The following is a 22,227-nucleotide window of genomic DNA, read 5'->3' as shown; positions in this document are numbered from 1 at the left end:
GACCAAAGGGTAACCTCGGCGATAAGGCAGGGATCCAAACCTCTACAACAACCCCCTAGATTCACCCATGAGTCTGGATCCCCTCGCTGAAGACATTTGGTATATGATTACAATTTCTGAATGTTCGGGCTTCACCCTGTGTTCAGGACTTCACCTGATTTTTTAGGACCTCACGCATTTTCAATTGAAAATTGACTCATAAAACGAAATACAAACACCAGATAGTAGACATTTAATGATCAGACTTTCAAAACAAGATTTTTCTGGCTTCAACTGGTAGAACTACATGGTTCAGAACTACACATATTAACTACAAATACCAGACATTATACATTTTATCTGGATAAGACAAAAACCCAATATATACAAATTAAAAGAATTTTAAAATCGAGAATTAATTTACCGGTAATCAAAAAATCTAAAATATAAAATACACAACATTTCGATCTCACCCTAGAGATCATTGTCAGATTAGATTTTTTGATTAAATATATTCTCGATTTTAAAATCGTTTAAATTTATAAATAGTGGGTTAGTAATAGGGTAAGTCTTGTTTCAGATCAAACGTCGAGCTCATAAAAAATAAAATAAATTCTCACACGCTCGAAATTATTTTATTTTTCACTCACTCAACCTTTCAACCTTTGATCTGAAAAAACACTTACCCTATTACTCTTATAATATTCATATAAATGAACATTATTTACATGAATATCATATATATGAAAATCAATTATATATTAATCATAAAAGTGTGAGAAATAATTCATATTTTGACAGATTTCGAATGAAAAAATATGTAAAATAAATGGAAAATTAAAAACTAACGGCCGCGTTACAAGATCATACAGAGATGTGTGTGTTTCAGTCCGTAGAAAACTGCTGAAGCATATTGTAGGCCTTGGCCAGCCAGCAGATACCACTGCACCGAACGGGGAACAAGAGGTCATAACATTCACAGAAACTCTTTTCGGAAGTTAAAAACATGATGTATAACTTACCCTTTCCCCGGCAGGAAACTTAGCACTTGTGGAGCGGCGCGGTCACTGAATGCTACTATATTTAACATGCTACTGTTGCCCTTTTTCTGTCCGCAGACGGCTTTCGTATTCTCCTCGCGAATTCGCCACCATTCATCCTCACGATCGAGACTAGAATAATTACCCTTCAACAGTTGCACCCAGATACTCGAATATCCATCGGTGTCACCACCCCCTGTCAAACAAAACAAAAGACAATTTTCAACGTTTCATTCTGTAGAAAAATACATCAAGTATTTTTCAACAGTAGACAGCATTTAATTAGAGAAATTAAGACCAATGAGGTGATTTCGGTTTGTGAGTCAGTTTCATGCATTCATGTAAATTACACATTGTAGATAATTCTCTAGTTCGAAGAGCATAAAAATCGATGGTTTAGTTCAACTGTCCATCTGTGCTAGTCCTAATAAGTCCTATATCAGGTTTGTACTACCAAAACTGACTTGAGCTAGGCTACCCAACTTCTTCTCAAGCCAAGTTGAAGTGGACTGCCAAGCTGAAAGGGCCTATGGTATGTTTAGGATCAAACAACTTACCTGAGGATTGCGAAAGGGAATTTACTGGTAGAACTTGGCCATTAGTTCGAAGTCGCATAAACCGAGGGAAAAACTGTCGAATCGCACTGGAAAAAGTAATTAACGAACATTCAGTAAAATTGATTTTCAGACAATAATAAGGTCGGAAATTTCAGATTAAAAGCGAAAATTCAAAAAACCATATTGAAAATTAATAAATATTGTTGGCAAACCAGATATACGTCGAAATGTGTCGCACTATGCACACAATGCAAATATGGGTATCATTGTCTTGATAACCGGGGACCACTGAAACCCATACTGGTGCTTTTCAGATTCTAAGGGAAATTGATATTTAGGGTGGTACCAAGTACATGGTAAATTGAGAAGCAGATGATCCTTTGTACCACTACACAATGTTACAGACAGCAGGTGCAGATCCAAGATTTCTTGGGGATGATCAGCAGAGCACCCCACTGTGAAAAATGCTGGATCCATCCCTGGACAATACTACTATGTATATGGGTAAGTTCAATTTAGCGCTTAGTAGGTGATGCACTTGTCCCGCTATGCAAAAGTAGAGACCATGTTACGATAGCTTTCGAAATGAATCGCTTTGCAATCATGAAATTGCATAGACACTTTCTGCCCATTTACAGATGCACTGAGTTTTCCCTGATATTTCCATGAGATAACACAATATTCCCTGAGTGAATCAGAGAAATTCATAAGTCCAAAATGTTACAATTCATTCATTTTGCATTGAATCAAGTATCGATAAAGAAACATGTAGTCAGTAGCATTATCGGAATTCCCTGAGCTTTCCAGGTTTTCGGTATAATTTTCTCTTGATTTCTCTCTGGATTTTTCTGATTCCCTGAGTTTTCCAGGTCAGTGGCCATCCCGTCACATTACAATGTATTACATACATGCCATGGATACGTAGTGCCCCTGGTGTAGTCGGGTATGGTTATGTAGAATTTTCGACTAATATCCGAATTGAGTTTTCGATGTCTTACACTAAATCAGGTAATATGTAATTCGTTATATTTGCCAGTCGACCGCGTAATTCCATGTCACTGCCTGTGCTTTTAAGCGTCTTTTTCAGGGTATAGGTGGCGACTACTGCAGCGTCAGCGGACTGAGCACTATCCCTGTAAATAGAAGATATGATTATAATTTGACACGTAAATAATGCAACTGCACTTCAAAATGAATGGACAAGATGCTCATTACGTTCTGGGAAATGGGTTGATTTCCCGGCACTTAATGGGTAGTTTTACTTTACTCTGTCGACAAACTTTTGGTCTTACAAAAGACAATATGAGTGTTGCTAGTAGAATTAAGTGCAGCACCCTGTCTTGTTTCATAGCTTAATCTCACTTGCCCCTGGTCGGTTGTGAAAGCCAATTATGAAGGGCTGGATCCTTTAAAAAATTACACACATAAATTTTCCCCATAAGTTGATTGTCGAGAGTAGTTTAAATGATAGTAAGTAGGCCTACTAATACTTATGTCATTTTATATGTATACACGTACTGTAGTTTTGAAGTGGCTGAAGTAAATATCTATAGATTTCCACATCATGGTAATTGACAAGAAACTATATTGTCTCCAGAATGAATTCTTCGCCACTGACGAATTACAGATAATCATTGTATCTAATGGTATTTCGTATTGATTAAACAACACCCATGAAACCAATATTCAAACAAAATCCCCACAGGCAGATAATGATTAGGATCGTTTAGCTTTTGCGAGGAAAAAACAATTTCACATAGATCTTCTCAAATTTATTTGCCGATTGGACGTTTCGAGAAATGAATTCAACAACTGAAATAGTCACGCGGCTGTTTTACACATTCGTCACGCTAAAGGGACTGTCAAGATTGCCACCAACTTTGCAGTTACTCTCTAAAATAGTTTTGCAGATAATTTTCAGCGCTGGGCTATTCGGAAACATTGCTAGTTTTCTCGTCATGACGAGTAAAAAGTTCCAAAGATTTTTGTACGCCAATTACTTGATTGCACTCGCATGCACTGATCTAGTAACGGGAATCAGTCATCATGCAATGCCCGAGGTAGACTATTATCTGTGCGCGTACGGCTACAAAGGAGGAATTAGATTCCACATTCTGGTTGAATGTATAGTCTTCTCAAACGTTATGTTGACAATATCATCGATGAGTTGTTGGCTGGTGGTTATTTCGTTTGAACGATTGGTGTTAGTAATTTTTCCATTTACGGCGCCAACCGTCTGCACGACTGGAATTCACCCGCGTAATAATCATTGTTTTGTTTATTCCGTGTGCAATCACGGGACTCGGCCTGTGTGTTTGCAGCATTCGGCCAAATTTGGATGCCACTTTGTCGGAGCTATAATCAAATTACGGAAAACCATTTCGGTAGAGATTTATAAAATCGCATTACCAATTTCACGCCACTGCAAATCTGATCATCATTATGATATTGTACAAATGAAGAGACTTCGGACATGGTGATGTCAAATCAGCTAAGACAATGATGATGTTATTTACTGTATCCATGGTTTTTCTAATAACTTTGTTACCTGACGGTCTCAACTCAATTCAATCCAGAATCCCAGGTTCTCCCAAAGCTATGAAGACGATGCGGGTTGTTTTGTCTCTATTCTCGAGCATCAACTTTTCATCAAATTTCTACATTTATTTGATTGAAACAGAAGTTCAGGAGTTCTTTATTAGTAAAATAACTTGTCATCGAATTGGTACTTGGGCAAGGACTAGGCGGCTACTAAATTGAAGGACACCACATGATACATGTACTACTCAAATCAAGCGCCACTCTCGCTCCGATCGATGGAAGAAATCAGTTTGGGTTTGGTCATCCTAGCAGTCAAATGTGCTTCTACATTGTGGTTTTGTTGCGATTTGGCTTCGATTGCTGCGTTTGTCTACTGTGACTTAGGGCTTTGTGCCTCTTGGGAATATGTGTAGGAGCCTACTGGTGCCTGCTATATGTGGTCAGTGAGCCCTGGTATCTATACTATTTGTAGACAAGGCTGTGTGCCTCTCAGGCCTGTGTCCTGTTGCCAGTTGTGCACAGGATTGAAGGTTGTCTGTCCTGTAGTCCACTGTGTGTGGGCCGGAAGCTACATGCCTCTCAGGACTGTGTTCCCTATTGCCTGCTGCGTGCAGGATAAAAGGTTGTGTGCCTTGGAGTCTGTGCGTGGACCAGAGGCTGTGTCACTGTCAAGACTGTGTGTTCTTAAGCCTGCTGAAGGGCTGAGTGCACTAGGGTCTACCCATCCTGTTTTAGTTGAATTCAATCAGTGCTTCGATGATACCCCTTGACACAAGCGATTTTCGTCCGAATCATAGCCCCCGACCTATAATTTTTTGTGGAACCAAATCAAGCAGGTGTCTGTTCACAACAGCATGTCACAAGAACATGTCACGATTCATCAAAATGGTGGATGGTTCAGTGTAACCAGTGCTTTTATAACGTTGATTCATCAAAATTTGTAAATTAAAGAAATCGTAAATTCAGAGAATTTGTAGATCTAAGTGATGCTTAGGATAATCTGTTAATTTTATTAGTAACAGCGTTAATTGAAATACTATGTACTATCAGTATGAAGTGTCCAGAAAAGAGAAGTGTCAGAATAATAATAATATTCAAGGGAATAACGAGGGTTTTCTGCCAAATAGAAAATGCTCATAATAATTAGAATATTGTTTGGGTTTTCTGCAAAGTAGCAGAAAACCCTAATAGGAGGAATCACAAGGAATAATAATAGCATATTCTGTGAAAGCAGCGGAAAATCCTTGAGATGTACATAAACTAAAGTGCACCTAACCTTATCCAAATTTACATAAGCGTAATCACTTGAGAGACACTAAACACTTAACCGCTTTGAATGGAGAGAAAGTGTTAAAAGCATTTTGCAGACATCTGCAATGGCAACCTTGCCCAAGAGACTCTAGGGGTTCCTTGTGAGTCCAAAGGAAGCATTCAAGAATATTAACCAGTTAGGTAGGGTCTAAAATTTACCAGTTATGAACATAAGGAAATGAATATTGGAGGTTTTCTAAGTTCATACAACACTAAATACCGTTCATAAGTTCATAAAACACTAAATACTGTATCTGTTAATTCCTTTATTCTCGGTCAGGAATTTCTTAATAAATATAGTTTCCGTGTTGTATCTAATAACCCTTGTAAAGGTCTCATCTTCCGTTTGCCGTCTTAAAACTAAATACCGAATCTAACTCCATGCATTATAAGGATAATACACTATAAGCGTATATCATAATTTTACGATATAACCTAAAATGTTAGAAAATATGTTATACGTTTTCAGCAAGAAATAAGCCCTTCCTTCAAATGGTAACTTCTCGTTTGCAATCTGAGTCAGCCCTCACGTACGGGTATTGAAGAAAACAAATAAATTTCAATGATTGAAATATATGATTAAAATGTAACGTTTGTTTGTTTTGAGCGATAAATCCTGCCTATTACCCAATCACCTGGCATAATCTATGTCTCTATGCACTTGAATGGTCAACCGGAATAGTTTTTTCTCGAATTTCTTCTTGTCAACTGACAGCGCTATTCCATTCCATATATGGCAGCCAGTCATTAAGAAAGATAACCAGAAATATGTCAAAATTACGAGTTAATGGGCCCATCAAGGGCTACCATGTATGCCTGGCTCTAAGGAATTGAAATGTATCAGAGAGCCAAGAAAAATTCATAGCAAAAATTTTGCAATGCTTGCCAAAATGGAACAGGTCAAAACAGTTGTGCGAGTGTCAGCAACAGTACTGAAAGAAGCGCACATCTGAGGCGCTATGTTATAACCATCGCTAAGCAAATGTATTCTGTTCATCTGGACCAAATATCCGCTACGATATAACCATTAATACGATATAAGCCTAGAAGATACGATGTATACCAGGATGCGAAATTGATTTACTTAAAGAGACTTAGTTGGACCAAATAAATTATATACAATGTAAACCTTTCTACGATATATGCGATGATGATATTAGCGTAGTCAATTCTAGCTTTATATGCTGCGTTTGCGAGGGAATTTATCTTTAAAAAGGTCATTGGTACATTATAGAATTCATTTTAGAATCAAATGGACTAAAATAAATAAAATGCTTGATTTCTGCTTTAATAAAGAATAAAAAAGAAAGCATAAAAAGATTCGATCAGCGTTGCTTTTAGTGCACAACATGTGGTCTGCTGTAAACCGCAGTGGTTCATAACGTCATTTGTTTTGCTCAACAGTGCAGTTACAATGTTGTTAACATAGTTCGCTACTTTAATCAACTTTATCATTCCTATGTAATACTTATCGCTTCTAAAATGGTGCCATCATTGGATAGCTATATACACTGGGAAGAACCATCAGTAAATATTGAGGTTGTTTCGTATTGCTGTTTTCATACACATATGAGCCCAATTAAAAAACACAAGCACAGGAGTGAACTACTAACTGAATAAACGTGCTTCGATGTGTGCATGTGTGTAGCAGACATTCTCTGCAGCAGACGCTTACAATGTGAATCAAATGAGTAAACTGTAAACCACTTTACTGAATTATATACAGTGAAACACAGCGTGTGCGTTACCAAAATGATTTGGTAAAATTATGATGAGAAATGTTTAGGTAGGTGGACAGGATTGTATCGAACTGTGAAACAGAAATTTGAAAATTAATGCGCCAATGACCTTTTGAATAAGCAACTTCACTGAGCCTGAGGTTAGTAACCCTTGCAAAGGTAATGAGGTTAGCAACCTTGCGCTTTTAAATACGCATATCCGCACCTCTCGTGATTGACGCTAATGAATTACAAATCACTGATTCAGATTCAGAATGTCTCTATAAATCGAGAGCAGAGATTTATCTTATGATAATATCACTAAAAAGTAGACTTTTAGCCCTCAAGATGATTTTTGACCCCATGATTTTTCAACCGGACGCCTTATTGGATTTGATTGTTCTGAGCGTTATAATCTATTTACCGTCTTAGGCTTATAACTTTTTCGTACATGAAACTGGGGGCCCAAAACTGCGAAACTGGCTCTGCTTTCTAAACAAGCATTTTTAGTTGAATTAGTGTGTGGTTTGAGGTGAGCTAAGAAAATGGTTATGCATTTTCTTGATTAATTGCATGCAATGTGCATTCTGAAAAGAAGAAAACTGAAAATCGATTGGCAATATCTAAGAGCTGCAAATTGCACGAGGGTTAAATTAAAATGTCCGTCTGCCCAGTAAAGTACGTATGTACTTCATGTTAAAGTCTAAATTAATGATACAATAGATGTAAAGTTTCATATAAGAAAAATTTTACAAAGAATCTATACATTTTGCTTAGGTATTCTTTGAAGGATCAGATTGAAAACAAAACAAAAATAAAAAACTGAACAAATATTTTCGAGACCCTGAGATGAAGTGAATGAACGCTGTGTTTGCAAGAAAATAACTTACGATTTTCCAAAATTCGTTGACCTGAAATTATTGTCTAATAGATGAAAATGGAGTTTCCGGTTACACACTAACCACGAGCCACAGAAAGCCACGAACCACTTCTTTAAATGAAGCATTGCGTGCTAATGTGCTACGGTACTACATGGGTAAACATTGATCATTATCCATGATCACACGAGTGTTTTTTACCCAGGCAAAATTTAGATGTCAGATTAGGCTCCGGCCAACTGTTCACACAATGGTGCCTGCTTGACGAATTTTAGCATGGGTAAAATAATCCTGTGTGAATGTTAACTGGTCCTGGATGTGATTTAACACATTTGCTGGAATATGGTTGAAATTTTAGGATGGAAGAGCGTCTTACATGTAAACGCGCTCTCTCATACGGGCCAATTTTAACTCAGGCCTGGTCTGAGCCAGGCCAAATCACCTCCATATGATCACAGCTATAGTCATGTGTTTAATTTCACTCTGGATGCAATCAAAATCTATTCATTGTCTCACTTTCAATTTCCTGAGTCAACTTAGCGGCTGAAGTAGGAGCCCCTTACTGAGCCCCTTATTTACTTATCTTGCTTAGATTATTCAATTCCCGAAATTTTTGCCAATGGTTAAATATCAGTCAAAACGTTCTACAAGCTGCCAAGTCATTTTAGCAGTGATTTGAACATGATAGCATTATGAGAATGCCACATTTCTTGCTCACCGATTTTGAACCTGATGAGACTCATGGACTCATCAACAACCGACACTAGCAAACCAGGTTTTTGCATTGTATTTTTGCTCTACAGTAGGCGTAAGATATAAACGTTGAAAAAATGATACAGGAGACTCCACTCAAGACTACGAAAATTTATCAAACTTGAGTGGTATCCGAGTTAGATGTTATATATTCCAATATAGTGTCACAATAATATTTCAGAGAAATTTTCAGATACCATTTCGTTTGAATCCCCCTTGCATGGCTAGATGGGTCGTTCAAGGTATTCAGACAAGACTACATATAAACCATGCGTAGTTTCAAATTGTTTACCTGGAAAATTTAGCCGTGAAAAATAAATCAATGTTGTTTTTCTTGTTTCGCAAATCGAGCACCATCGCGCGTTGACTCGGAGGACTGATGCCCCATGTGGCGGTCGAATTACCAGGAATATGAATCCAACGCATGTCCACTGTCTCGTAGTTCGACAAAAATCCAACTCCCGCCTGCAAAATATACAATTGAATTCGGACAATTCTTAAAAAGCGATTAGACTGACGCAATGAAACAAATTACAAAAGCCCTTAGATAATGAATTGGCATGATAGTAAATAAGTTTCTTTCATGTGTCAAATATACAATATACCGGCCTCTCTCACAGGAATTTGAAACTTGTTTTCAGGTGATATCCCATTCCTCCTTCAGAGGAATTTGAACAAACTCGTGCCACATTCATCCCTCTCAGGGATTTGAATCTGATAGCATTGTGAGACCCAGCCACATTCCTCCCTCACAGTAATCTTAACCTGATGACATAGTGAGGCTCTGCCACATTCATCCCCCACAGGGATTCAAACCCGATGGCATTGTGAGACTGCCACATTCCTTACTCACTGAGATTTGAAACTGATGGCATTGTCTTGCTTACAAAAATTAGAATCAACAATGACTTGAATAATCATATTTTCATAGTTTTGCAAATATCTAAGTTTTATTGAAGGAGTTATTCTTTTATCCTTAAGAAGAGTTATGGGCAAGTTTTATGGAATGAAAATATCTGAATCATACCTTGTTAGCACCTTTATTTGTGTATTTCTTGAATATTTCTTCTTTACAATTCTTATCTACAACACTGATCAATTGTTGCTGAGCACTCATCTTAAATATTGGCTGAAATCATGATGCAAAAATAATCAATTATTTATTACATTCGAGCGAATAGACTGCAATGTAAGTATTCAAAAGGTTTTTTCACATGATACGCATGTGCAATTTTAACATGCATATCTTTGGGGACAAATCGGACTTCTGTCTGTAGCGTACCCCTCAGACAATGAACTACCTATTAACACACTATGCTCGGAATACGGAATATCACCATGCTTACTGATTGCCAAGACTTAGAAAGGTTTTCTGTCTGATTTGCAGGCATTTTCATTTCAAAATTAATAACATTTTTTACCTGACCTCAAATGCATATACATTTTATCACTGTGCATGGAAAATCGGATCTCTCAGATTGAACCCTTTAAATTAGACCGGGAGCTAGCTCCATTTATTCAATTGAAGAGAGGAACACCTGTTTATGCCTTCATTTGATTGGCATTATGGTGGATATAAGGATTCGAACTTCTGCTATGGTGCAGCCTGCTAGATTGGCCCCTGGTGGCAATATTTAATACCCAAATTTAAGCCTTCATTTAAGTTTTGGCAGGAAAGGGTATTCCTCTCTTTAAATTGAATAAATAGAGCCAGCGCCTGGATTAACTGGTGAATTTCTGAGAAGGTGGGTACAAACAGCAGATTGATACCCGCTTAACAAGTATACCACACGCATGCACGTACATATACATACCTGATAACCTCCTATAGATATTTGTACAGTACAATCAGTTGGTGGAAAAGGTGATGAAATCGTGTTCGAAAACGAGAACAACAGCAACGGAAACCAGATTATAAACAGGATTAAGATCAATTGTAATCCACCGACCAGCCATTTAATCAATGATGTACGTCGGTAGCCCGACGGAGTTGGAAATTTCTACAAAATGAAAAATTTATATTACATTCATGAGATATTCGATTACCAAAGAATCCGGGGATGACTTGCCCTCCCAAGTTTCATAAATAGTGGTACCCCTTGCCTACTATGGTGGGAGTTGCTGAGGCATTTGTCGCTTGGTGTTGCCATAAAGTTCAAATCCTGTGAGGGAGGAATGTTGCTGAGTCTCACAATGCCATCAGGTTCAAATCCCTGTGGAGGAATGCAGCCATTTCATGATGCTCACAACTTTAAGCCTTAAAAAGATAGCGTATAATTGGAAATTTAACTCACATCTTCCAGAACACGTTCGCATTTGACAACAAACAAACTGTTGAAAATGTCTTCCATTTGCATCCAAGACAACAGATCAAGACACGTGTCGGTCCACATCCAATCCATTAACATTCTAATCTCCAATATAAATGGAATTGCCAAAAATCTGAAAGAAATCGACAATTTCAATGATACATCTTACTGTGGAACAGGGAGATAAACTTTACCCTCTAGTTTGTAATACTGAGATAGAATCAACAGTTGTTTTCAACTAAGATTTGAATTCAACACGAAAACTAACTTGAAAATTAATTGACGCCTTGATGAATTCATAAGTAGATTCATTGATAAGATTCATGAAATATATTTGATCACAAAATGAGTGCCAAAATTCATGATTGTAATATCAATTTTGAAATGCTGTAGTGCACATTGACACACAAAGTACCCCGTAAATAACGCAAGGTAGTTATTGTAACGGAGGAAAAACTGTGGAACTGGCCCACTTTCATTTCTGGCCAATAACTGTAGAACTGGGACCTGAGCCAAATCAATCCCCACAACTGCGAAAATGGTTTCAGAGCGAAATGAAACACATAACTGTGGAACGGAGCCCAGAGTAAAATCAAGTCAACAACCTACAACTATGGAACTGCATCCATCAACACCACAGATGGTGGAACAGGTTTCATAGTCAAAATTAAATCCACCCACCTGTGGAACTGGATCAACAGTCCCTATCAAAATTGAATCAGTGCAATGAGTTCAGGATAACTAAAAACACCGACAACTGTACGTAACACTAGGATGACATGATGACATGATATAGTAAGACAAACACTTACCCCTTAAATAATAATTTGTTGAGCAAAGAGTAACTTTGAGTTAGTATATTCCCGAGAATTCTAGTCGGATATCCGCAACGGATCTGATAGGCTGACAGTGCAAAATATATGCACTTTGTAAAATACCATAGTTTGGCACCAATATTCGCACCAAATTCTCTGCAATTAAATCGATTCATAGAATACAGAATAAGGCAGTCTGTAAAAGTACCTGGTCAACCTTTTAGTGTTGAAACCATCAATTGTGGGACGGAGGGCTTGGAGACCTTTCAGTGTTCAACTCTGTTGGGTTCGCCTCACACCGAGTTTGTGAGAATGTTTATAGTTTGCAGTTTACAGATCAAAAGAAAATAAGAGATAAACATGTATTAGCGGCCCAAATGTACAAGGTGAAAGATATTGAGCAAGAAATATAGTTCAGTTCATCTTCACGTAAATCACTCACTAAAATGGTATCAAAATGATGCAGTGGCGAGGCAAGGCACTTCCAGAACCAGTAAGCATTCACATGGAATAATTCGATCCATGCTCAAATTTGGCACGTGTCTGATCTGACACATTTGAACGGCCCAAGTTAGGCCCATATTAACCAGGCACCGACAAATTTTGCACCGGTATAAATGGTTCACCCTGGCCAAATCTAACACGACCAAATTTGGCTACGGTTTTGATTTAAAGCATCAATTTTCTGAGAACTTTACATACCTGGCTGTTATGACCGGAAGCACGAAGAATATCCAACAATGTACAACAATAACAAGTAAAACTTGGAATACGAATTTGCCGAGAACGAATTTGCGTAGATATAAAGCTCGATCGATAATAATCAGTATAAATTGAATTAACAACATCGCCAAAAACGGAGCTGGGATCTAAAATGGAAAAAAAAGATTTCTACCTATTCAGCCGGAACAGTGCACTTATGGAGTATGGGATCCTTGTTTCTCCATATTCTGTAGCGGATTATGTATAATTACAAGAAGTAATACTAAATCCTAACAAAAAACCAATTCTTTAGGCAGGAATTTGAAAAATATGTTCGAAATATGGCACAGATTAAGTAAAGCGGTTATAGTGGGAGTTGAGCCCAATAGCTTATGATCAACTAGACACCCAAGTCCTTGAAATACTATACAGAAATCAGCATCTTGCTATTTCAAATTATTGAGTATTTGGTGTATGAACATGACAGATCTGAGCGCTCACTTCAAATCCAAGTAAGTTTGTGTGAATTTTGGGGACCAAAAGGACATGATTATGGAGGCACACCTCATCAAATCTTATATCATATGAAAGTCTTGACAATTTACAACAAACTAACACTTACCTGTAATGCATGGAAATATACAGCAAATGAGCAATTCGGTTTAGTGATAAACTTGGATTTTCCCTTGAAATTTCTGGGAGTGTTTGACAATACATAGTGAAATTCTTGAGTGCTAATGGGTTAATTCACGACTGTGGAACTCGACCCAGGTCCCAGTGTTATAGGCCCTATAGCCTTGTAAAAGCTTTAACTTAACCATCAGCCCCATTATTTAACACAACTTACTGCCTAAAGAATTCTTTTATGATCAGTATTCTACTCACACGCACCCCTAGCCATTACTAGAACCACCCCTACACAGCGAAGGTACAATAAACCAATCCCCTTTGAACCAGATCCGATCATTTCGACCAAAACTGAACTTCTAAAGTTATGCTTCTCTTATTATCTATTTTCTTACCCTATTTTCTGAAAGGTAGCTTGAAACATCTCCTTGTTCACCTTGAGACTAAAAATAAATTGAAACGAAAAATGACAAATCAAAAAAAAAATTAACAGAATTCGCAAATTCTAGATCGAAATATGCCTCATAATTATCGAAAAAACTTACTGCCGGTCCGAACCAGCCATAACCCAGGGTAACGATCAGGAAAGTTATGATGTCACACAGGAACATAGCCGTGTACACATCGACTCGGCGGCAAAATTTACCGGCTGTTAGGCGCTTATAGAATTTACCTAATGAACGTACTGGTTCCCAGCAACACCTATAATACAAATTTTCTGATGCATTATAGTTGAACTTGATTCCAGTCATAGAGGACTCTAATTTTGATCGTCGCAATTGTTTTCCACATGTGACAAGCAAGGTTCCTCCATTTTTGCTACAGGGCATTCGGACAATGATTGTTTTCTTCTCAGATTCCGTTCAAAATTTATCCATAATTTCTCAAATTTCATGAGCGATGAATGAAAATGATGCCATACTTAAGACCAATCGGAGTTTATCATGAGGTGCGATGTCTATAAATTTTTATGTGGGGCTATAAAACTAGATGGTCAATGTTTGAAGAAGTGGTTCCAGGTTACAGATCGATAACTGCTTTAAATGCAATGGAATAGTTCATAAAGTTCTAACCTCTTTAACGTTCCCTCCTGTTGTTCATCTGTCTCATCAGAATCAACAGCTTTATCTCCATCTTCTTCACTAGTTATGGCCAGCTCGGATTCGGATTGCACCGTTGCAAGGGATGTTTCCGTAGTTACCGGTTCAATCTGTTGTTTGGATGAATCCAGCTCGTCCAAACTGGCCTTCTAAACAATTTAAATATAAGCTTATTCAAGAAATCATTCTAAAATTAGGAGGCAAGTTTTTATTGACTAGGATTTAACTTAAGAACAGTTGCGAGGTACGTAAACTTGATTCTAGGGTAATCTTAGATTCCGGGAAAATTTTTATAGTCTAGTATCAATAAAACTGGAATAAATTGCATAGTAGTACGCTAAGGGTTCAAGTGTTTAAAATAAGCCGGTTTTAAGCTGGCAGCTCAGGGCGTGGGGTATGTATTGTGGAGGTGGTCTTGCCTCAAAAGGTTAACCATCATAAAAGAATCTTATCACAGAATTTTTGGAATACACCAGAATAGTGCACAATCCTTGACAGAGGAAGTACAAACCGCATTTTTGTGAGCATCTTGCACGGCTTCCATTTCAGCTTGAGCATCGGATACATCTTTCCATAAACCATACCTCTGTGTGAGAATAAATCAATACAATTAAAGATCTCGCATTAAACATCGTCACACTGTTGCCAAGATTTCTATTATCACAAAAACAATCATCAATCTATAGATTTGCAAAATTTTTTAAATTGAAGACCCTAAATCGATTTTGAAGACCATTGCTGAATTAAAGGCCTTGAATTTCCCTTTTAATAATTCAATGATTGCAAGGTCTGTTACGAACGGAATCCTGTAGCAACAGCCAACATGTGTGGCACTTCCAGCTTCGCTGACAGCTGATTGGAACATTGTCAATTTCTTACAAACTTTAACTAGGCCACGCACGTCGAGGCGTGTTTTTCTCATTGCTAGCAATAGTGAGTAGAGTCAAACCATGCGGCAGTAGTTGTGAGTGACGCGTGTGCATATATTCACAAATAATTCTGACCAGAAAATACACAGTCATGCTAATAGCCGACAGAATCCATTCGGGTACAATGTCGGGTTGAAAAAATCAGCCAAGTCTAAAAGGACTGACAGACGGGTCCGGGACCTGACACCCCGATATTAATGAATACACTGACCATCACAGGTGCCACCTTTCTTTTAAATCTGAGAATTCTCTGGGGAAAAAAAGTTGCAGCTCGGTGGATCCTCGCTTACTTCCAGTGGAATCGCAGATCTCAGAGCTCTTAAGCTTGTGATCGCTTATTCAATTACCCCAAACCCTTCCATCCCAATAAAAAACGATATTTACCTTCAATATTGATCTGTGGATGAATATAAACAGTAAAGTCACCAAATCGTAAGTGGCAAAATCATCTCTTTGTTCGATTCCAATCAGAGCGATATAAGTCGGTTTGTCTCCTGCTTTCGTTTCCGTCTCCCACTTGATGAAGTTGAATTGGAAGAGATACTTTATAACGATCAAAGCCTGTATTGAAAAATTCAAGAATCCTCAAATGTGATTGAACAACAAAAAGTCCCATTAATGGATATCTATGTGAAATAATTTTCTAAAATTATTGAACTGAGAACATAATGTTTCGGCTATTCACTTACAGCCATCTAAAGGGAGAATGTGTGCGACTTTTGTTCTACAGTTAATATGGATTAGAGTGTTTCATTTAACTATCAGTGTCAATATTCAGTCATCAATAAAGTCAAACTGACTCCTGAAGTCAAGACTACTAAAAAGTAGGTATCAATATGCAGCATGGAACTCCCCCAGACGAATGAATTAATGAACTACAATAAGTAGATATTTTTTCACCACGCTTTTAAATAGGGGACCAGGTAAATCCTAGTACCCTAGTGAACAAATCAACAACCTCGAAACTCACCAAAATTATAGATGGTGTCATGATGAGCTAGAAATTTTCAATTGATTCTGGTTACAAGATATGCATAGGTACCAATACAAATGCATTGTACCAAGTTATACCATTATTCAAAATGTTTGCTACACAACACCACACAACATCTTTAATGTGTGAAAGGGTGGTTCTAGGAGGCAGATTGATACCTGCACAAGTGAAACAGACTACATCCACAGACTGTTTACATTTTTCAGGATTTCTAGGATAAAACAGATACCAATAGGGTAAAGCTTAATCTAGTGGGTAGCAAATAATCCATTTTTACCATGTGAAACCTACCATCAAATACGTGATGATCGTTGTCCAGAAGCGTTTAGACGGTCTCGGTACAGACAGCATCGCCCATAAAAACACCGACAGCGGCAGTGGTATCGATAGCAAACTCGCCGCCGACATCTGATTCAATACGATGATGAAATAACAAACTAATTCTGAACGTGAAATTGCCGCGTTGTAAAACGCTTTCACCAGGCGGAATATCAAATTCGAATTAGCCGCGTCTTCTTCGTCGCTTTCGACGTGTATATCATCCATGTCCAAACTGCAAAAACGATCAGAAATAAGGGAACAGTAGCCAATGCCAAGTTCTTCCAGTGCCAGCCACTAAAGAAAGGCATAGCTCCACAGTTTGGATGAAATGTATATCGGAAGACGCTCGAAGAACATTTTTAGGGCCTTGTGTATCAAGTCTAAATGTGATTTTGATAATAAGATAGGCATTAAGTTGTTAAATTGGCTACAGAACAAACATAAGCCAAGACTCAAATCTAAGCCTGGACTAAGCAGCTGGCCACTGATCTATCATCTACAAATTTGGTATGAAGACTCTTTGCATTGATACAAATTGTGACCAAGTCACAACTTTCTAACACATTTAGTATGACTTGAAACATGGCTGAACGGATCCCAAATCTTTGTCAACCTTACCCGATGTCATGAGCTGGGGACCTGCTTACTGTTCCATCAGTCCTGTTAAAAGAATATAGTAAAGGACATATCGGTTAACAAGTAATTATTGCTAGAAACACTGAAATGAAGAGATCTTATTAACACACAAATTAGTAATACCGTAAAAACCGGCGTATCGAGTTTTTAACCCTTGATTTTACCACTAAATTATTGACCTCGACTTATACGCCGAGTACAGTTTTCTATTAAGTATTTTCAGGTCACAAGAAAAATTGATTCTACTAGACAAAAAGGACAGCGTTCATCTTCTCACTGCTTTAACAGTTTGAATAATTATTCATGATAAATAAAGTTATTTAATGAAAAAAACTTCTTTCATTTTGACACAGCTTCATTTAAAACGATGTATTCATTTATGCGCGCTCATAGCAGCACTTAATACATTAGGCTATATATAGCGCGTGACTCACACTACTGTATCACTGCATGGTAGTGTATTATACCCAAGAGTGTGTGTGTAACAGTCTATTGATTAACACACTGCAGCAATCAGGCTGACGCGCGGCAGCATGCATGAAGGCGCACATCGTTATCAAAACAAACTATTCAATACAATGATACTAGTATTTTATTCTTAAGAGAAGGGACTCGACTTATAAGCCGGATATATGTTAAAATCATGAAATGTAGGTCTCAAAATGGACCTCGACTTGTACGCTGCGTAGACTTATACGCCGGTTTTTATGGTACCAGTTAATGATTACTTAATTAATAAATTTGTAGTAAACTTACTGATCCTGGTCACTGCTGTCAGTTAGATCGGGAGGTACATATTCATCCGGTTCTGCTTCACCATTCCTCAATCTTTCCTGCAAAATAACGCATAGGGTAGTCATAATCACATAATCATATATTTCTTATATCAGTATGAAATGCACTATTTCAGGGGTCTGGAAAAACATGTAATTTGAAATAAGGTTTTGCGAGGAGTGGGCAATATGTTTTGAAATGCAGTTTTGAAGTGAATTGCATTATAGAGTATTTGAAGGATCTGAGGAAATATCATATTCTAAAATGCATAAGCGGTACGCCTTGAATACTATATAAACCTCGTACATTGAAATGTGTATGTACATATCTTGAAATATGATCAGGGTAAATACATTTCTAAATGAAACCCTGAAGAGGTATATTCAACTCTAAACTAAAGTTTTGCATTCGCCTTGCTAATACATGTATATCCCACAGACACGCCCAAAAATAACCTCCCAAATCCAGGTCTGGCGTCAACATTGCTTTTTGAAAATTGCTATGCAGCTATTTGGTATCACATCAGTTACTCCCCAAAAATTAATTGATTCATATGAAATAAATTTACATTTATAGGCAAACATATCTGTTTGTTGAATCAAAGATGGCTGCCAGTCAGTTATATTGGATGGCATTACAACCTTGATTGATCTTCAGATACATAATATCGTCTAACATTCTTGTGTGAAATATCAATGATCTACACAAAACACATTCACATAGTCAAAATGTACATCATTTATGTCAAAGATGGTTGCCGGTCAGCCAGCTTGAAAGCGATTGCTTTCAAATTACCTAGGGTTCATCTCTATGTCACCATAGACATATTGAGTTATCGCAGTAGGGCAAATTCCACGCGGACACCGTAGTCAAACCCTATCCCCAGCGACTTTGTTCAGGTGATAAGAATATGGGTTCTGAACAAATACATACAATTTTAATAGACAGCATTCAAGGGAATTAGGCACATAAAGTAGGGTATTGACCAATCACTTACTCGCATGTTTTCTTTTTCCTGCTGGTACTCAATCTCTAGTTGCACTGCCACCTGGCGATAGTGAAAGGAAACCTCATTCAACATCGCAATCAATGATTCAAGGAGACTAACAAACAATTTCCAGACGAACAAGATTCCCGACTTTGTTTTACTCCAACAACCTAAAATAAAGATCCAAGTGAAAGAATGAAGATTATGAATCCATAGTCAATAGCGTCAGATGAGCGGTGAGAGCTATGCCATTGTTGAGCCACTTTCGCATTTTAGCAAGACCTGACCACACCAGACTGTTTTGAATTTTCTCCGCTGTAAAAACATTCTACAGTGGGATGGGTTGAATGAACACTCTAAGACAATTTGTGGAGCGACTCAATGTAAAATTCAGTAAATGTGCCAACATTTGGTGTTATCATTCAAATATTTTCAACCAAAACCTGCTTGTCCACTGAACAGGTACTCGTTTGCTAATGATATGCCTGACATAATCAAACTGGTATTACTGGAACTTTGACATTACCTCAAACTAGGGGTCAAACTAGTACATCACACCCACTTGGGAAGCGGTTTGAAATGCTCTACAAACAGACCTTAAAACTCACTACACTCACAGAACATGTCTCCAGCTTTTTTGCAATTTCTATTATAATCATTATTGTTATCTTTATTCCTGAATAGATGACAGTTAATTATGAAATAGTTTTATAGCTTTATAAGTTACATAAAGTACATAATGGTTACATTAATAATAACTGTAATTGTGCAATTGATTGTGGTTACAATATATGCCTAGGTACCAAATAGTATGAAGATGCTCATTCAGCTATTCAATGCCCTCTGGTGACCATAAACAAAATCCAATGACCTTGAAGCTCACCACAATGATAGAACATGGTACAATTTTGCAATTTATTGTGGTTACAAACTATGCTTGGGTACATATCAATGAAAATACTAAGTTATTTGGCTATTTAACACCCCTGGTGACCATTTACAAAAACTGATGACCTGGAAATCGTTCAAAATCGAAGAACATGTCACGAGCTACAATTTTGCAATTTTTTGTGGCAGCAAAATATGCATAGGTACCAACAGAATATGAAAATACTAAGTTAGTTGGCTATTCAATGCCCCTGGTCACCATATACAAAAACGAACATTGCAATTGATTGTGGTTACAAAATATCCATAGGTACCCATTTAGATAGCCAACTTGTATATAATTCAATATTCAACTCCCCCTGGTGGCGAGAACAAAGAACTGGGTAAACCAATTCCACATGTAGGGATGAATCCTATGACAGTGGTAACATTTATCAAATATCAAGACTACAAGTCAAAACCTGTCGATATTTTCCTCAAAAAACCTTTTTCTACCTACAAATGAGAAGTGATGACACTAAGATGGCTGCCAATTGCGTCATGTTTGACTGATCAAAGAATTTGTCTGATATGTTTAAGAGTCTTTCTCGAAGCATAACCATTACAAATTTCAATGCAAAATGACAACCCATTCAGCAGCTACCATTCATGAAATTCAGGGCATAAATGACCTTTTTGGGCACAAAAACCTTTTTGTCATGCTGATGCACCATGGTGGATACAAACATATGTGAAAGATCAAGATATTGATCAAAGCATTTTCGAAATTTCCCGTGAAAACTTTACAATGGGTAAAAAGTGCTGATTTTGGCAAACAACAATAACCATCTTGATTATGTTCCGCCATGTTTTTGGGAGGGGGAGAAGATGTATCTACAGTAGATAGATGTATAAACCAAAGATCAAGACAATCCATTGAAACATCTTCAAAATACCCAAATAACTGGATTCTACGGATGGACAAATGACGGACACATAGTGAATGCAATAGCCCGCTGGTAAGTGGGCTAAATGTATTTCTTAGACCACAAAAGTGTAACTCTAATATAGTCATTATTTGAGTTTTCATGTCACTCAATGCCTGTGTACATACAGACGTGAACTTCAACGCATTTCATCAATTGATACATACCTTCATCATCTTCATCTTCGACATCCTCCTCGGTATCTTCATCAGCACCATCCTTGATGATTTTATCCTCATCGGTTTTGCTATCCGCTCGATCGGTCTTTTTTCCTTCAGTGTCATCCGAACTTTTTGTCTCATCCTCATCTGGAATTGTAGGTTCTACGGGAGGCACGCTCGGACTTTCAGGTGTTACTCCACTGTCACTGGCGCTACTTATTGTACGACGTCTCTCGCCGGGCTAAAAAAGAAAAAATTTAATGAAATCAAGTAATCTGATGAATATATTTTCTGATGGGAACCAATGCTATCCAGTATCACCCTGGATCTGTCCTCGCACTGCAATGGCTTATGAGGGACATTATAAAACAACACGCTATCAACCAATAAATCTCATATTTTACGTCTTTGTATTTCTGTGTCTCGAGTCCACTTCAAGAAAAAAGTCTCAAATTATTAGTAATTCTTTGTAACCAACCTTCAAATCTCGAGAGTTATGAGCCCCAAACTACACGGAAGGCCCTGGCCAACAAAATGAGTTAGGACTGATCTTGGAAATCAAAGTTATAGACTTAAGAAACCTGCCCCTACAGTTCAAAATACCTGCTCAATACTTTTTAACTTTTTTATCGATGAACATTTTATCATGAGAATAACAGTCGTATGCAGCTTTTTTATGTTAGAGCCGATAAAAAACTTACCCAGTCTACTGTAGATTTTTTCTTCAGACCTAAAGCAGCGCTGGTTCCACCTTCTAAGGCAGCATTCAACACCTAAATATCAAAACAATAATCACTATAAGAAACGTGCAAAAAAGTTGCAAAGTTTCCCCAAGGCCACCACGTTCAAATCCGTGAGGAAGGAATGTGGCAAGGTCTCATAATACCACCAGGTTAAAATCCCTGCGAGGGAGGAATATGGCAGTCTCATGATGCCATCAGGTTCAAATCAGTGTGAGGGAATGACGCTATCAGGTTCAGATTCATGCAAGGGAGGAAAGTAGCAGTGTCTCATAATGTTCAATACCCTGCGAGGGAAAATAATTTCTTCATAGTTGATTGATGACCGTTAAAAACTGATTTCCCTGGATTGGGATAAAACCCATAAAGCCTCACCTGCAATGGACCAGCAGCAGGGGAGTCACCCTCTCCTTGTTCATCCCAAAATTCATCTTCATCAACTTCATCAACATCTTCAAACATGTAATAATCTCCCAGACGAATGGCTGAAATTTATGAAAT

At 37.7% G+C, this 22,227-nt stretch overlaps 1 protein-coding gene across 8 annotated transcripts in view; it reads right to left on the bottom strand.

Annotated features, from left to right (window-relative positions):
* LOC141902736 (piezo-type mechanosensitive ion channel component 1-like) overlaps positions 1-22,227 on the bottom strand; it is a 107,693-nt gene that overhangs the window by 4,865 nt on the left and 80,601 nt on the right. For 7 of the 8 annotated variants that reach the window (XM_074790591.1, XM_074790592.1, XM_074790596.1 and 4 more), the window contains 22 exons: positions 22,102-22,211; positions 21,688-21,759; positions 20,993-21,227; positions 18,982-19,142; positions 17,967-18,043; positions 17,193-17,234; positions 16,545-16,806; positions 15,644-15,820; positions 14,842-14,916; positions 14,304-14,479; positions 13,776-13,932; positions 13,626-13,673; positions 12,604-12,770; positions 11,899-12,057; positions 11,072-11,219; positions 10,592-10,777; positions 9,805-9,906; positions 9,070-9,242; positions 8,037-8,057; positions 2,575-2,709; positions 1,577-1,662; positions 1,002-1,215 (listed from right to left, as the gene is read on the bottom strand). In XM_074790591.1, coding sequence (XP_074646692.1) covers positions 1,002-1,215; positions 1,577-1,662; positions 2,575-2,709; positions 8,037-8,057; positions 9,070-9,242; positions 9,805-9,906; positions 10,592-10,777; positions 11,072-11,219; positions 11,899-12,057; positions 12,604-12,770; positions 13,626-13,673; positions 13,776-13,932; positions 14,304-14,479; positions 14,842-14,916; positions 15,644-15,820; positions 16,545-16,806; positions 17,193-17,234; positions 17,967-18,043; positions 18,982-19,142; positions 20,993-21,227; positions 21,688-21,759; positions 22,102-22,211 — 2,983 coding nt within the window. The remainder of the gene's footprint in view (positions 1-1,001; positions 1,216-1,576; positions 1,663-2,574; positions 2,710-8,036; positions 8,058-9,069; positions 9,243-9,804; positions 9,907-10,591; positions 10,778-11,071; positions 11,220-11,898; positions 12,058-12,603; positions 12,771-13,625; positions 13,674-13,775; positions 13,933-14,303; positions 14,480-14,841; positions 14,917-15,643; positions 15,821-16,544; positions 16,807-17,192; positions 17,235-17,966; positions 18,044-18,981; positions 19,143-20,992; positions 21,228-21,687; positions 21,760-22,101; positions 22,212-22,227) is intronic. The other variant, XM_074790593.1, reaches the window with a different exon arrangement.

Source organism: Tubulanus polymorphus, chromosome 3, assembly GCF_964204645.1.
Source record: "Tubulanus polymorphus chromosome 3, tnTubPoly1.2, whole genome shotgun sequence".
Classification (NCBI taxonomy): Eukaryota; Metazoa; Nemertea; class Palaeonemertea; order Tubulaniformes; family Tubulanidae; genus Tubulanus; species Tubulanus polymorphus.
Note: the sequence above shows the minus strand (reverse complement) of the source record. Positions and strands in the feature narration are given on the sequence as shown.